This window comes from Falco cherrug, chromosome 3, assembly GCF_023634085.1.
Source record: "Falco cherrug isolate bFalChe1 chromosome 3, bFalChe1.pri, whole genome shotgun sequence".
NCBI lineage: Eukaryota > Metazoa > Chordata > Aves > Falconiformes > Falconidae > Falco > Falco cherrug.
In genome coordinates, this window is record NC_073699.1 from 77,155,542 (window position 1) to 77,173,770 (window position 18,229).

Sequence of the window (18,229 nt, forward strand, 5' to 3'; positions counted from 1 at the left end):
CAAGCTTATACACATGCAAATTTTTAGGTCAGGTCGATAGCCATCTCTCTTTTTCCTCCCTGTCCTAGAAAGGAGTACTGACGGATGATCACATCATTTTGCTTTAGTATTGCAAATATATGGGTAAGTGCAGGTTGCTTGTGCTGTCTACAGTTGCCTCGAGGAAAGGACTGGACTGTAGTGCAGAAAAATGTCTCAGGACATGCATGGGTACTGGTGCCATCCTGAAGCCTGTGCTCTCTACATAGATGCAAGCCATGGCTGCAAAGGTAAATGATACTGGGATCTATGCATTATTTATGGTAGAAAGGGTGCATAAGTGAGGTGACTCACAGCTAGTCTGTCTTAGCTACATTTTTTATGATTCTTTGCCTTTTTTTCTTTGTGCTGTCTCCTTTAAGGAAAGATTCAAGTGTAAGGACATGTCAGCTTCAAAGTCCAGGTGCTTTTGCCATGTATTTGTAGAAAAAAATCACTGTCTTTATATGAGCTGGGTCTTTGGAGCTTTATTCACTTAAGGGGATCTGGATTCAAACTCTAATCAGGTCATGAATGAAAATAGAGTAGGTGAGGGGAAGACACTTGAGAATTTATAATCTTATGCGATCTTTTTTATAATAGGACTTAAACAAATCCTTCTGGATCCCTAGAGGAGTTCTTAGCTTTCATTAGATGTTGACTTAAGTACCTTGAAAGGATCAGCTTTTCCAACATTTTAACCTCTTTCCATCACAAATTAGATGCTGTTTGCTTCCGTTTCCTCCCTTCCTCCACCCGTCCTTATTCACAGCACAGAGCTACTGCACAATTTGACAGCCTTTGCACAGAGATCGCAACTGGAATTACATGAGTGTAACAGGTCACAGCTGAGGTGTTCAGGCTGTGGGGGAAGCTTGCACAGCTCCTTATGTACGCGACGCCTTCCTTGCTAAAGCTGTTGCTGTTGTTAGTCACCAGCTTGGATGAGCAATAAACTCAGTGGTGAATTTCAGGCTAAGTAAAAAGAAGCAACTGCACTGGGACTGTCAACTGGAACAGCAGTGAGCACAACATCACGTCAGTTATAATTGCTCATAACAATGGAATTTAAAAATGGCTCAGCTTCAGATTCTCTGTGTTCATTTTCTACAGGGAAACAAGTTTGCTCGGCTTTAAAAGTGAGGCTACAGGAAATGAAGGGTGTCAGAGGTATAAAAACACAAGATTTTGAATGTGTGTGGGCCAGGATGATCAATATATGATACATGGCAGTTCATTAGAAGTGTGTCAGCAATGATACCTCACAGTCAGGGAAGGAGCTGAGGAAATGATGCGGCAGCCCTGCTGAGGTACAAGAGGTTTTAGATAAACAGAATGTGGGAGAAGGTAGGTCTTTCATTTATTCCCTGGGATACTGGAGGCAAATGTGGCAGTGGTGTCACAAGACTGTGACAACGCATTGTGGATGGATCAGCTTTGTCTCTTAGCTGGCATGTGCTAGTACATGACGAGACAAGTGCTGTTAATTGTGGTGATGTGTAGGAGCCCCGCCATAGCCCAGGAGATACATGGTGCCAGGCCCTGTTCGAAGGCAGAAAAAACAGAGTAGTCTGTTCCTAAGAGACTTAACCGTGATGCTTTTCTGCCTGAAAGGATACATTTGACATATTCAATCACCAAGGTAGGTTTACCTTACTAATTCTTCCTGATGATACGTTGCTTTGCCTGTATTATCCAATGAGCTCAGCCAACAATCAGCCTGGCTGACAAATTGCAAAAATGTTGATTAAGAGCTGAAAAATCTGATATGCTTCAGGCCTTCTTAGCATCGTTACAGACCCAAAAGGAGCCAAGATAAAGAAGCATTTTCAGGCCACTACAGTGAGAGCCATTGCTTCCTTGCCTTTGAAGACCTCCAAACATGTGAAAGCTGTGTTGCTTCCCCCTCCTTTCTGCAAATGGGAATTTTGTGAAATTGCTAAATAAGAGGCATCATATGTTTCATATAAGCCTTCCAGACCCTTGCCTTTCTCAGATGAGAACCTGACACGCACACCCTGGCTGCAGTGATCAGATTGTTTGTGCAGTCTTTTTTGCTTATTCAACATATTCCTATTGTGGATCAGACAGGATGAGAGCCACAGTGTGATGGAGTAGAGGCACAGAGGGCACTAGCTCCCTGAGGTGCTTTCTTGGGGTTTGAAGAACACAGCCTGACTTGCACAGTGCCCCACTGCAGGCTCACCAGCCCACAGTCCCAGCCAGAATTAGTTGTCTGTGCACAGAAGGCTGCAGCCAAAGCTGTGTCTTTCTTGTATTCTCCCACTTGGTACATGCCCAGTGCAACCAGTTCCCTTTTTGAGGCTCTGTTCCCCATCATCCTGGGGCTAAGTCTTCCTTCAGAAGAAGATAGAAGGAGCTGCTGTTCACTAGGCAAATCCAGCCACCAAGGCCTATGAATTCATACATGGAGTTGCTCCCACGTTCCAGAAAGTGTTCCCACCCATGCTGAAAAGTTCAGCAAGGTCTGATGTAGTGTCCCTGGAGGATTCACCCCCTTTCTAAGGCTCCAAAGGACCTGGCTGCTGGAACACCAGCAGCGGTTATGGGTGCCCAGCAGTCAACTGAAAAGCAGTCTGAAAACTGTCAGCCCATAAGTAGATCGCTTAGTCAGCTGCAGGCAAAATTTGGTATTACTTAGATGTTTTTCTCTTCTTTTCATCTTTTGGTGAAACTTGTATTTCTTAGCAATCATCTATGAAGAGAGACTGTACAATGGCATTTCTACCCAGGCATGTTTCTTGTCTCTAGTATGATAAAGTAATGCTTTACCTTTGTTTCTAACACCATCCAGAAAGCTCATGGCATATGAATTTGGAACATTAGTAATTTTTGTTTTGCTCTGGGCCCAGGGCAGGTAAGGAAAGAGAATGATGTTGTGTGGATACATTATTTGGATCAATCTTAGGTTTTGTTTGGTTTGCAGTCTGGTAGATAGAAGAGTCAGTTTGTTTCTCTTTGAGTAATTATTAAATGAATCTGCTTCTATATAAATGAAGTTTCCGGGACTGCTATGCCCTGAAACCTCTCCCTTTCAGAGCAGCAGCCTCTGGGTGAGGGGAGACTCTGCCTTAGTTAAGGAGATCTGAGCAGCTCCATGCTTCTGCCTCTGTCCTTACACAGCTCAATGCTGGGCTTCCTGGGGTTGTGCCTCTGCCCAGCTCTCCGTATCCATTCCCCACCACGTACTTCCTGCTAGCCTTGGCTGAACTTCCTTGCTCCTCTGATGGAGGGCATCTTGCAGTGGAAACCCAAATCCTGGCCCTAGCACATGCACTTGTATTCAAATGAAGGCAAACCATCCAGGAATTTTATTGTGAGAACGGTGTACAAATATAACCCTTTTTTTACGTTCACATTTTTTCAGTAAGGCTGAGTAAATCTTGTGTGATTAGTGAGTGTGATTCGTGGAGCTAGGAGGAAAAATAAAAGAAACATGCTCTCACCTGATGACTTACTGACCCCCTTCTGAAAACAAACAAAACCTGAAATGAAAAGCTAAGAAGCCAACAATAAAGCAAGGGCAGTACAGGTTCTAATGGCTGAAGTCCTTTGTAAACATGTTTGCAGGTATAACATTTTCCTATGTCTGTTCATCCATAGACATGGAGCAGAGGCGCAGGGCGAGGAGAACTAGCCCATTCTTATTAACATGTACCTGTCAATGCACACCCGTGTCACCCAGCGTGCATGCCTCATCACCTGAGGCTGTTCTGGCCTCTCCATTTCTTTGCATGCTTTCTCTCTCCCTCCAGTTTAGAGTGGGATTACTTGCTCACCAGGCTGCAGTACTTACTTGTGGGTGCAGGAGTCTTTTCTGTTCTCTAAAGCATGAGTAATAATGGAGAAAATCAATGCCAAGTGAAGTTCCTCAGGACGTTGATCATGCCTTTTAGGAATATACCACTTCCTGAGATGCAGGCTTAGCCTTCCACTGCAGAGAAGGCGAAAGAGAGTAGTGATGTAGTCACGGAGGTGAGAAGAAACCAAGGGTCAGCTATTAGGGACTAATACAGTGAAGCCCTCTCAACTGGCTAGTGAGTTCCATGGCTTATAGTGTTTAAGTAGGTGGAATTTTAATCATTTAATTACTGGTCACAGCCCCTGCACTGTGTCCTTGATATCCCTATTCTCTTTCCTGTTGTTGTGTTCAACTGCATCTTAAAACGCAACTCAAGTAATTTGGTGAAAATTGGAAAAAAGTAAAATTTATGGTTTTGAAAAGTAGCCAATTTGACACATAATAAGCAGCTAACTTGTCAGGCGTAACAATAAAATGTTGTTAAGACATCAGCATGGAAGAAGAGACTGCATATTAAGTTCCTGACAGTTGGATTCATGTTCACAGCTTTCAGAAGAAACCCAATAGCTTTATGAAAAGCATTGTAATTTCTGTAGAACAAATAAATTTTACTTCAGTGCTCGTCTATGCCAACAAAGAATTATTTTCAAAGCTTTATCTTGATTCCTTAAAAAAATATTTTCTTGCCTTTCAAGAAAGCACTAGATTTTGAATAAACTTTATGCTAGACAGAGCTACTAGAAGACTATAAGAAAAAAGTTCTCTATAGCTGAACTATATTTCTTAAAGTTATGAATTTATTAAAATTTAACAATTACACTACTGGTCCTGAAATTATGCACAGCGTGACACTGATTCACTGAAAACCTTAGATGCAAAACATTTGGTGATTGAGTTTACAATGGTGATGGTGGTGTGATTATGTCCCACTTTTATCTGATTCCTTCATGTTTAGAGCATTTTCCCAGGACTGCAGAAACCTCTGGTTGAGGGAGATTAAACCCAAATATGTAAGAGCACTATGTTGGGGTGGAGCTTCTCCAGTACCTACTGCTGATCCTGTTCTGTGAATAAACTAGCTCCCTCTGTGCAAACTAGCCCCCTAGGAGAGGGACAAAGATGCTGATGAGGTTCAGAGGGTCCCCTCTCTACTGATGGTGGGTTTGCTATCAATATAGAAGGTGTGACAGCTCTAACAGGAAGGGTTACAGAGGGACTTATCTCAACACGTTCCCTAACCCATCACCTCAGGTGCTTGTCTGGGCTGGAGTAGGCCCAGAGCAAAGTTCACTTTCTGCCAGGCGCCCAGTGGTTCCAGTTTAATTTCCCATAAAGTTAATAGTGTGCACAAGCTACAAAAGTCTGTTCCCACCATGGCTGATGCTCTGGTAAATAATGACCTGGGAAGTGGTAATGAGTTCTCTCTGGTAATGATTTCTACCTCTCTGGCACAAGAGAAAAACAAACCTAAAACTATCACAACTTGGCAACTTCCACACTCACTGAGCATCCCTAGTGATACTTTGTAGTTCATTGCTAAGGGCTTAGAAGAAACTCAGCTTTAATTTTGTTTCTTTTTGTTGTAAGTGCCCTCAAATGAAATATATCAATTTGTGTTGAATGGAAAGTTTCATGTCAGATTTACGGTATTTTTACATGCCTGTAAAATCCTTTGATTTGGATTTGATGGATTTGAAGAAACCTGTCTCATCCTTTTCGAAGAGGATGAGACTGACACATTTAATCCAATTTGATCTGGACTGTTGACCTCAAATTACTATGGTACAGATATTGAACACTGAAAAATCACTCTGTCATAGGACTACATCGGGTCCTTCTGTCCATTTAGCAGAATGGAAATGTCACAACCTGCCAGGTCCATTACTGATTTGGAGATACTTTTGTGTCTTCAACCAGTATTTTCTCTAGATGGGTGCAGTGTTGCACTGACACTGGCATTTACACATGAATTGTGGAACCCTGCATCTCAGTTGAAGAGTATAATCTACCAACACCTGCCTGAATTGGGCATTTCCTGGGTAATCAAGCAATTTTCATGTAAGTCATTTTGCAATAGTAGTATTTTCAATTCTATAGACAAATGGTATGTGAGAGGCAGGACTCTGTAATTTAGTAGAGAGCAGCAGTGGGTGAGATTTTCTGTGAATTGCATGTAGTGTGATTATATGTAGGGGATCTGTTTTTTCAACTAATTTTTCAAAGACTGAATGAAAAGTTGGCATCATTATTTTGATTAGACTACATAAATATTTATTCTACTCCAATTAACAGAGCAACTCAACTACAGTATGTTTGCTTGGGTTGATTTTTATTATTTCTGTGCAAATGGTTTCTGGAGGAACCATAAATACCAGTGTTACTTTCTTTCTCCTCCTTCATCCTTATCAAGTCTCTTCCTAACACTATTGCTCTGCATATTGTATATTGTAGCTCATCACAGTGAATCTCAGATGTAGGAGATGATAAAAAAAATTACTGTGCTTTTTAATCTGGGCAGAGTAGGCATTTTGGGTATCGCAGTTTTCTGGGGTGCTTACAGGAATATTTCTTCATTACACAGTTGTAATATCCTAAGTGTATGGGTGTTGTACTAAACTTTGGCTCCTTCTTTTAACAGGCTGTGAAAGAAGAGACCTCTTTTGTAAATCCCAGTAAGACCTCCAGCCTGCAGGACCCTAATGTAAGGTCTGTTGCTTCTTGTCCGTAGGGAAAACATCAAATAAATGCATGATATAGTGAGGCATTTTCCAAAAATTATCTCAGACAGGTGTTACATGTCAATTTGCTCATCATCCCCAAGTTGCTAGGTAAAGTTCACCAAGCAGTGACCTGAGGAGAAGGTATCTGTTAGCAGGGTGCTTATTTTATACACATACGTCTGATATAGTTGAAGAATTAATAAAAACTCAACTTTAAAAATCAGACCAAGTATATGTACTTAAGTTGACAAAAGCTCAAGGTAAAAAATAAGGTCTGGTGGCAAACTTAGAAAAGCTAATATAAAAATAAGTCAGTGTTCCTAACTTTTGTATCAGAAACATGCTAGCTGTCCAAGCTGGAATATCCTTGTGTTGGTGTTTTTCTGATGTGTGGAAAGGGTTTTTTTTTTCAGAAGAAAATGCCTTTAGTATACAGCCTTCAGAAAAACATCTCATTTGCAGGCAGTAGTGACTACTTTGGATTGTACTTTTATTTTGTTGACGGTAGATAATAATCTTCCTTTTTGGGGGTGGCCATTTTGAAGAGGCACATTAATTGTAAACATTATTTGGATGGCAGAGTATGCTGTTTTTCAGCAGGTGGTTAGAGAGGAGGTTACAGCATGGGTATTTGGAAATTGCTTGCCTCTATATGTAGGTAGTGTCATCACTTTGGACATCTTTAGTATCCAAATCTGAGAGGAGAGTTTGATGAAAAAAACCATGGATGTAATGCATGGCAATCACACTGGCTGCTAATCAGCTAATTATGCTAGTGTATATGCTATATATATGTTTATGCATATGTAATATACATACATGCTAGAGCACTAGTCATCTCATGATTTTATTTTATAACTTTCTAGTGGTGACTCTTGCAACTGAAAGCAAACATTTAAGCATTTTATAGAAAAGTCTGGATGAGAGGGGTAATGAATTATGTTTGACAAATCATTTTGAACTACAAAAAGAAAGAGTTATGGTTGTGAAAATTTGTCAACCCTTTTTTCAAATGTGTCTTTCCCATAAGGTAATAAATCAGCAACAGTCTTCAAAAAACATTTCATTCAAAAAATGCCTTTCTGGTCAGATTGGACTAGCAGAGCTGCTACGTTTGCTTAGTGAAAGCAGCTACCTAGAGAAGAATGGTGAAGATGCTTGGTGGTGCTGAGGCAGGAGGAGACATGAGAGGTGATGCTTTTGCTTTCCGTGGCAGTCCCTGACTTGCCTGCAGTGCAGCTGTTATTCCTGGTTCCCCACGTCTCTCATCTCAGGACACCCTGGAGAGCTGTAACTTCTAGCCTGGCAGGCTGTGATTTTTCCCATTTGTTTGTCCAAGTGACTGCAAAGTCTAGTTGATATTTAGAATCACCCACTTTCCTCCTGTGCCACTGCCCTTTTTAGACCTCTGCAAAACTTTCTTAAACCACTGACTAATTATGTATGTTACACAGTGGCCTATTTCTTTGTTTAATAGAACTGGGTGTCATGTACTGTCTTTGCCACAACACCTTTTGTTGGGTTGCTGTCACTTCCAGAAGCAGTTCAGGAGGACCTGGTTTGTAAAGCTCTGTGTGATTTGGTACTTGGCTACAGACTTGTTTTCCTTACCTTTGCTGAATTTCTGCATAACATCTACCCTTTCTATTTCACATTTTTTAATAGATTCTCTCCTGCTTCATCATGCTGAGCTGTAAATGACTTGTGTGAAGTACTATTCAACATGAGAAAGGATGCCAACCTGGCTGCAAAGCTAATTTTAATGTTTTATTTTGCACACATCCAAGCACATAAACTCATAAAAGCCACTTTGGAGTTCTCAGTATGCAGCAGTCTGGTGTATATTTGTCTAATATTTATTTTTATCTGGTTTATGTCAAGCATTGTTTCCCCTACAGTCAGTTGAGCCAAATGAAATTGTATTGTTTTATTGCTTTCTGTCTGTGTCCTGGAGGTGCAAATATACAAGTAATCAATGTTCAGGGATAGACCAATTTTAACAGTCTGCATTCAAAACTCAGAGAATAATGCAAAATAAATTCAGTGTCTAACCAATTCTCTTTCTCCTTCAAGTGGCTTCCCTCTCTTCAGGGACATACGCATCCTTGCAGACAGCCAGCATGTGACCTATTTGCCAATAACATCCTCTATAACCTCTGTTTTGTGGACTTGGATGGACATCAATAGCCTTTGCTCTGCTAAGAATTGCATCTGAGTAGAGCCAAGGGTTTGTTTGTAGTGCTCAAACAAGTCACTTAGGAGGTTTTATCTTCTTTAGTTGAGAAATACACAAGTATCCTTTATAAAAAAGCTCTCCCCTTGGAATATGATTTTTATTCCTGCAAGTACCTATGCAGACATTCCTGCAGCAATACCTGTGTGGACGTTTGAGGAATGTTTGTTTGCTGAAATATCTTGCCAGCTGAAACTAGTATCTGTCACAGCTTTTCAAAAATACTCCATTCTTTTCATGCAAGGGATTTTTAGCAGGGAGAGTCACTGCATGTATTTGATTACTGATGACTGTACAATGCGCTAGCAAAATGCTCTCTTTCTTCCAAACTCAAGACGCTGGGAAATTTGTTCAGGCTAGCTAGTAAGCAAACATAGGCAGTTTTGACAATTAACTGAAGCATGAACTGTTCGTACAAATAGGGAAATGGAGGATGAGGAAGGAGGGCAGTAGTGCTTGTTTGATTAAAGAGCTATGCTCTCTTTGCTACCATTTTGTCTGCTCGTCCATTGCCACGGTGAATATTGCACTTCTAGTGAATTAACTGCTTGGATATGACCTGTAATCCCCCAGAGCAATTATTTTAGCATCTGCCACAGCAGACTCAATTTGGCTAACAATTGCTATAGCTCTTTGTAGAATTAGTTCTGGTTCAACTAGTAATTACTCATATGTATGTGTGGTATAGCTACTTTGATTACAAGAAGGTCTTCAATAATTTTGTTGGGCATGGCCTCAGAATAATGTTGTGCTTATGCAAAGCTGTCATTTATCAGCCAGTTTATTTGCTTGTTTTCTGCATCTGTTGGCAAACCATAGATACTTCTGTATCTAACTCATTTTAATTATGAGGGGAAAAAACACAGCTGAAGCTGAAATCGTACTATTTTGTCAGCTTTCAGGAGGGGAAAGCTTTGAAAATTGCTCTGTCATTCGGTGCGCAGGCTGGAAGTGCAAGGTTGCATCCTGATCTTCCTGTTAATAGCTAACTTGTACACATCAGATTAAGCTGCAGGAGAGGATGTGGGACCACAGAATTTTTGCTTTTGGAGAGCAGTGCTGCATGTCTATAGCTTTCCCTCCTCTGGATAGTTGTTTTTTTTTCTCCCAGACTGTTTCAAGTGCTGGTTCCCACATTCGGTGAGGAAAATGCTGGTGACTCAGTAACCCAATATGTGCTGCAGTGTCCTAGTTTACACTTTCTTTAATCCTCAGTTAAGATTGATAGAGCGCACCGTGAGTTGGGACGCAGTCATACATTCCCCTTATTGACCCTGCTGCTTCGCCGATAACCCCTAGCAAGCAGCAGATCTGAACAGTGGCAGTGGGGAAGTCGTATGGTTACCTCAGCTGGACCCACTGGGCTGCACATGACAGAGCTGTCAGCTGAAGTCAAATGAGAGCAACTAGTGGGAGGGGAATTTCAAAAGCAGGTTAAGTAGGAGAGCCACGAGTTATCTTGATAAGACACAGGAGTCCTACCAAGAAGAGTTAGACGTATCTTTATTACAGCTCTGTTGTAACAGAACTTCAAAGCACACACATTTTCATCAACACCTAAGTAATACATACAGAGAAGTACAACCCCGCTATAGAGCTGGGGCATAAGCATTTTGAACAAGGCAGAATATAATGTTTGTTTACAGAAGAAATGCCAGAAAAAAACATGTTCTTTATGTACTTGTTTTGTCTTGCTTTTTATATTGCCTGTGTCTAATCAAGAAGAGATACAGTTAGTCTATAGTTACCACCTTGCGTAGTGAGGCATGCTTTGTTAAGGCATGTAGTAAAAATGTGTTTGTGTGAACATTGGTCAAGTTTGGAATTTGCAATGTCAGTCATTTTGCAATGGTTTTGAACAGTATTCCTTTTGGGGTGTAGCGCCCAGGTCTGCAAGGGAGGCAGTTATCATGCCAGTCCTTTTTATGGCCAGCAGGAGGAATTAATCTTCCACTATAGCTAGAAAAGCCTTTCTAACAGAACATTTTCTTCTTTAGTGTTGTAAGAGAAGTCTGTCACTGTCTGACACTGAATGGGCCAGAAGGGATTATGAGGAAGTAACAGAGGCATTTCCCTGTCTGTTAGAAACTTCCTTACACCCAGGTATCTGACTCGGCGTTCAGATGGAAATGTTAAAGAAGTGCTCAGGGAGAATTTACTGATTAGATATCTAATTTAATTCAAGTTTGAAGTTACTGCATGTTCTTATGTATAGTTTTGGTAAGGCTTTCATCACCTGCCTCCAACTGGGATTTTCTCGTTTGATTCTTTTAGCCTTGAGAGATCAGGGTTTAGGCTGTCTGCCAGAAAATTAGTATTATGAAGGAAGTATAAAATATTGTAGGAAATATAAAAATGAAAATTGTAGTCACCCAGTTTCTTATCAAAGTACTGATCAAATGTGTAAATGCAAGTTCCTGCATTTCTGAGGCAGGTGCCCAAGTGTTGTTGTCAAAAGCCCTCTTCAACAGAAGTCCTCAAGTTGACTGGTCAGCTATTACTGTTCTTGTCACTGTTGCCACTTGCTGTTGTGTGCCATGTGGTACATTCATGGACTGCAATATTTATTTTCCCTTATAACATGCTTTTGGATTGCAAACAGCTTTGGCGTGCTTTGCTTCCCACATGGTTCAGGATTTGTCTGTGGATTTCTTTCCTTTTAGACCAACTGCTGCATCACCCTTTGTTGATCCTTGTTATCCAAATTATCTCATCTTTCATAGGATTGCAAATAGCAATATTCTTCTTATGTTGGAGTAGGTATAAGCACCAGCTGGTGCTTTGTACATTCATTTATTCTAATTTTCTTTGTAAATCTTCCCATCCAAAACCGAATTACGTTATTACATTAAGACTAATTACATTAGGAGCTGCTCAACATGTAACGTAAAATTAAATGTTATCTCACAGAGCCTGATGATGCTGCACACCAGAAAATAAGGGTGGGAAATATTAAATTATATCAAGTTATACAGGGTACAGATGCATCAGGAGAAGTAATTGCAGGCACCCTTCTGAATGGCCAATGCAGAGTAAGCCTTACTCATGCAGATTTCAGAATATGATTCCCTGCTGTGGCTTGTGCATCTTCGGTAGACTTTGAATTTGGCTGCCTTTCAATTTACGTGAATATGTCCTACACTTTTTCTGACCAAAGTGATGATAGTTCTTACATATAACTTTCCTGTATCATCAAGGGAGGAGCATCACTCAAAGTAATGTCTGCATTCCTGTGTTTTTGTCTTTCCTTTCTCACGTACACAGACTATATTTGAGTTATCATCTTTTGGTATCTGAGCTAACATCCTGCTGACATACCTGGTGCAGTGTGAATCTGAACCAGATTTTCAGAGAACTTTGGCTTTCTGCAGGTGCTCTCAGGACGTGACCATATAAGCAAGAAGCAAACTGATGTTTGCCTAATTTGTACATGTTTTGGATCTGAAACTAACACCTCAGTATCTGTCTTTATATATACAGTGTATATATACAGTATATATCCAGTGAATGTCAGGGTAGCTTTCCAACAGCATATAGGTATGTGCTCAGGGAGTTTGTTCTAGCTTATCCAACAATATGTACTCTGAACACTGACTTTTTTATTATTTTCTTTTTTGTAAGGAAAGCTAGGGTTCTGCGGTGGGAGTAGTATTCTTAGAGAAGTGGAACTTATTATACAGCTGCTTACCAGCTGCTCAAGACTTCAAGGTACAATAACTGATTTTTATTTAGAAATTTCAATTGATAGAGAAGGCTGTGGCTCACAAAGCTGTCTTGGACACTATCTAACAGCAGTTCTTAAAAAGACTGCAAACTGATACCATGGAGTTTCTAGGTAGGTAGGTAGTTTCTAAGCATCACAGAACTGAAGTTTTGGACCAGGCATCCAGCAAGAGCTGTGGTAGATGTCCACGTTGACATTTGGAGGCTAATAGGCATGTCACCCGATGATTATGGACAGCTCGTTTCTCCAAGTCAAAGACTTCAGTTCCCTAGAAAAACAGATATGTACAAAAACTTTTTGGCAGGTGAGAATTAAAGCTGATCAGAAACTATGTGCTTGGTTTGATCTGACATAAGCTTCAGTGAATTCAAGCAGGTTGTTTTCCTAGAATCTGAATGGACTTTATGAGGCAGAGTCTGAAACATAACATTTAAGTATCTCCTTCTAATGTATTGTGAAATATTCTAAGAAAACTAAAAACATTATCTATGTTGACTTCTTCCTAACAAATAGTAATTGCTTTTATAAGAAGTTCCTTTTTCATTCAACCTGCATCCTAAAAAATAAAAAACATTCATTCTCCAACTGGAAAATAATAGCCAGCATTTCCCAATACAAAATGAATAGCTAAATACACAGCAGCCTGGCCTCAATCCAGTGAACAGGTTAATGGATCTGCTACTCTGGCTTTTTGTAGGAAACCCATGCAGTAATTTCTGCGTCAAAATCATAATTTCTAGCTGAAATCTTCTGTACCCTTTGCATGCCAGTCTTCATTACAGATTGCAGATAGGGCACCTCGATATGTTCTTTGACTTCATTCCCAAGTATTAAAGACCACTTTGTCCTGTTGCTTGAAGTCAGATGCTGATGAATTATTTGTAATTGTATTCTTAATCTCTGAACTGCAAAGAAAGGAGCAATACCCAGACCTTTCAGATTAAGTTAAATTGATGAAATAACCCACTCAAGGTGCATGTCTTTGGCTGTGTCCCTTAAACTGTGCCTAGGCTCTTTGGAAACCACAGCATTTATAGTGACTGTCCTGGTTGCTGTATGGAGAGAGAGAGGATTTGTAGCTCAGTTTAACCTTAGGTACTGGATGTTGACCTGCAAGGTTACTCTGAGCTGGGGGAGAGCAGTTTCTGTATCATCATTATCTATCTGTCAGACCATGGGAGCATCACATTTTCATCTAGACTGCAGATACATTTTCATTATAAGGACAAGGGAAGGGAGAGAATTTTTTCCTTGAAAACAAAAAGAACTCAAGTGAGGAGGGTAAGGAAAGCCCGCAAGCTGTTTTTTGATTAGGCTGCTGCTCTGTAACAAGGAGGTTTGTTGTACATCTGCAATCTATATGGGAGGGTGAGAGGTAAAAAGAAGAAAAAACCTTTATTCAGAAAGTTTGATGCTGGTGATAGCTTTCAAATGTCCAAATAACTTTTTGGAGAGCTAACCTGACTTCTGAGAAACACTACTTTATTGAAGCAAAAAAGCACGTATTATTGTTTCTTAACTTCAGATGGCCATTACTTTGGAAAAGAATTAAGTGTGAAACACTTAGAGAACTGACTAAGAAAAGATTTACATGTTTGTGTGTGTTTGCTTAGCTTATTAGGCTGTATCTTTGATACACACAAGAATGCATCTATCAAATATTTTTCCTCTTCTTTCTTCCTTGCTTTTCCTTCCCAAGATTTCACTACCATATTTTCACTCAAAGCGAGTTCTGAAACCAAAAATCAGACGGTGTTTTTTTGGTTGGTTGGTTGTTGGTTTTTTCCCCTATGACTCGGTACCCGAAGGCAGGTCAACCTTCATGCAGATGGCTGTACCCTTGTAAATCATGGGGCTTTTAGCTTCTGCCTCTTGGCCTTAGTCTGGGAGGGTGGAGGGAGAGAGATTGCTCCAGACAGCAAAATCAGCACAAACAGAAGGGAAGAGGACAAAACCTGTTAAAAACAAATGCAGAAAGCAGGTTCCCCCAGCAGACTTTGGTGGCTTTAAAATTCTATACTGGATCCTCCAGGGAAAGAGAAGTTATTTCATCCCTTTCAGCTTATTAGGTGCCCAATCACTTGCTCCCACACAGCCCACTTGCCACATTTCAAACAAGTATGGAGGTCTGCCCAGAGCTGGCTTAGTGGACGAGGAGGGCATGTCAGTCTGTAGAAGCCAGGGTGCACCAAGGGGTGGTGCAGGCAGCAGCATAGCCCCAGCCCTCTGAACCAGTCTGCCCATTACAGCTGGGCCAGGGTGGGGTGAGATACCCTGAGTCCCTCGGCACAAGCATGTACATCATGTCCCCAAGGAATATTATTCAAGCTAAAACAGCGGACATCTGTGGTCACTTGAAATGTTCCACAATGCGTGTTTTTTGTGAGCAGTTTTGGTTTCAATAGCCCTGTTGGCTGCTCTGAGAACAAAACAAATTCCTCGGGTTTGGGGGGATCTCTCTCTATGACTTATGTTCCTGTGCAGGCTTGTGAAACGGGCCGAAGCCAGTTCAGTGGAGCATGCTGGCTGCTGCTCAGAAGTGTGCTGGGGCTCTTAGTGCACAGGCAGTTTCTGATGACCTGCCACTGCATGCTGACATTCGTGGTTGTTATTGTCATTCTCACCAGGAAGTGACAGATTTTTATGTAAGGTGCCAGGTCATTAAGTAACTCTGTCTTGGTTCAGTACCTTCATTTTTCTGCTGTAGTGGTTGGATACTGTTACAGGAAAAAGGTTTCTTATGAATTAATGACATCGAAAAATATCCTTATAAAGGAACTGTAATACACTGCACATTTTCTTTTTCGAGTCCCATTGATCCTTCAACGCTTCAGGTTTTGTTCAAGCTATATAGTTTATATAAGACTATAGCTATGTAGTTTATACAGCTATAAACTACAAATGGTGATATCTACATATAATGACAATTTAAATAGCTGGTACAATTACAAGGCTTCTCTTCAAGAGCCATTTATTTCTATATAAGATAATACATTCTAGCTTAGAATTCAAAACATAACAATAGATGTTACTCTGCTTTATAGTTGCTTCTTTTTCAGGAGTATCAGTGAGATCTTTTTTAAGAGTTTGTATGATATTAAAAGTCTGCCATTTTTAAACACAGATCAGGCTCTGAGTGGATCAAGATGAGCACTTCGTGCATCTTGTTGCTGATGTGAGAGTAGGAACAGCCTTGAGCACTTTCAGACTGAGGAAGAGTGTTTGTAGATGAAACAGGAGGTGTCATGGAATTTTTAGGCTGGTGTGAAAAGAGCTAACTTAGCAAGGTTTTAATGAGGGCAAAAATCCAGCTCTGCAGTTGGTATGGCTAGTCTAACATTTCATCTCATGCTAGTGGCCTCTTCAGGTAGAGGCATTGCCACTGCTCCTTTTCATTCAGAGGTAGCTTGAATTTACACCCTAGCTAACCTGCAGCTTCTCAAATGCGTCATTAAATAGCACTTGTGTCTCTCCCAGAGGCCTGATAACTATCAGGACAAAGATAGTCACTGCATCCAGCCTCCAACAAAAATGATGGCAACATTTTATAATAAAGGGAAAGAAGTTTTTGCTCTTAAAATTGTGTTGCTTTTGTAAAACAAGTAAATGGGATACTTAACTGGCGTGTTACAAAATACAAGTAAAGTTTATCTGAGCAGTTACAACCACTGAAACAGGAGTAGGTGTGCCCACTGTTACTGTATCTTGGCTTTTTTTTTCTATTGTTCACTTCAAAATTTGCAGCATTCAAAGGAAAATAATAACTTTTCCATCGATTTGTTGGATTAGAGAGTAAGACGTGTTTGGGTCTCAAACACTTTTAATCACAGTTGAGTGAATTTTTTTATGTGGAACATTTTTCAGGATTAATTCAGACTTAGAACTTTTAAATGTTTCACATATAAAATCAGTTTCATAACTCACTTTGAAATAATTATAAACTGCTTTAGTTACAAAATTGCACAATATCTGTTCAAACAAAAGTTTGATTTTGACAATTGAAATAAATGCTTCGAAAGTCCCATCTCCTGCGCTTTTTTTAAATTGCAAAACGTGAGATTCAAAAGGAGATATATAGGCTTTGAAAAATGAAACTTTTTAAAGGAACTGAAATTATCATTTCAATTCTTCCTTTGTGTGAAAATATCTGATTTACTTTCATTACAGATTATAAAGTTGCCTTGAGAAATTTGAAGTAGCCATGAACTGGAAATATATTTGTTACCAGCTTTGCTGTTGCACACTGCTGTTTCCTGAACCCCTTGATAGTATTAGTGCATCACTTGTTATCATTTTGAGGAAACATTTTTCAGCTCCCGTGTAGTTTATACTGCTATTTTTGTTCCTGCTTTCACTGGTTTGATGAAAAGATTTAAAGCTTGTGAGTACCCTCTTATAAAGGTATTGGAGAATTGTGAGGACTACTCCTTTGAAGCAAGAATTTCAGCTAATGTATTTCAGGAGACATGAGGTAAAAATAGTGGCATTACACACATTCACACCCCTTGAGGATCTGACCATCAGATCTAGTTTTTAAATGGATCTTAACATATTTATACTTCTTATGTCAGAACTTGAATTGAAAATCGCTTTAGGTAAATAGAACTAGTAATTTTTTTCAGTTGTTAAAAGCTACCTTTGTTTGAGCAAAGTTGTCTAAGAAAAGAATAGCTAGAGCAGTCATCTACAATGAAAATTACATTGGAAGTTTCCATCACGATGTTGATTTCCAGATCAGACATACTGACTTCAAGATAAAAACAAGACGATTTGGACGCTTTTCTTCTCTTATCCTCCCTTTATTTGCCAGCCTAACAAGCTCAGCAAAACATCTGAAAATCTGAATGGATTGTTCTGCATTAATCTCACTGTGAATCTGAGATATAAATGACTGGCCCTATTGGAATTTGGGAAGGGGCAAGATATGAATCTTCCTGTTATCTGTACTGACTTCTTGAAATTAATGGGATCAAAAAGCAGAAAGAAAAAATGACAAAAATTGTTCCATGAGAAGTGGAACTTTATGTATAAACTTTTGGGTTATGAATTACGTATGCCGGTTATACTCTAATACTTACTTCCCATTGCTCCATCTTATGCTCTGTGACCTCCCCAAAGACTGAAAAGCACCGCCAAACTGAAGATATAATCTGAAGGTTGTGCCATCCCAGTAGGTTCTGTTGTAGCTGGACAGCAGGTTCAGAAGTTACTGGGGAGAGTTAATGAAGTTTAAAACTTACAAGGGCATCAGAGGGAGCTGCAATTGTGAAAATTAAATATGCTTATCTTATTATGGCTTTGGAAGACTAACACGTTGCTAAGACTCAAAAAAATCAACCCAAATTTGTAGTGTTAGAGACAACATTGTGCCACTTCTGCCAGTTGTGGATGTGCCTCAGTGCATGAGCAGTCCCACTAGCAGTCAGCAGGGCTGTGGAAGTACTTAGTATCTGACTTAAGATTCGATGGCAGAATACCATTTCACAAATTCTCAATCAATACTTTCAAATTAATCTCTTAATGTTTGGCACATTTATTATGTTTATAGCATTTGTAATACACATAGGTGTATTTAATCATAATGTGTTGCTTCAAACAAAAGCAGTAGATAAGATGATTCATGTGTCTTTGTGCCACTCAAGCTCACAGTTGAAATGGTTTCCTCCCAAGGCCATGAAGATCTTGTATCTAGTGTTTATGCTATTTGTACT

General features: G+C 39.9%; 1 protein-coding gene across 2 annotated transcripts in view; it reads left to right on the top strand.

The window, feature by feature from the left end:
* EPB41L4B (erythrocyte membrane protein band 4.1 like 4B) overlaps positions 1 to 18,229 on the top strand; it is a 172,858-nt gene that overhangs the window by 118,002 nt on the left and 36,627 nt on the right. For both annotated transcript variants that reach the window (XM_055705548.1, XM_055705549.1), the window contains one exon: positions 6,480 to 6,547. In XM_055705548.1, the coding sequence (XP_055561523.1) occupies positions 6,480 to 6,547 (68 nt within the window). The remainder of the gene's footprint in view (positions 1 to 6,479; positions 6,548 to 18,229) is intronic.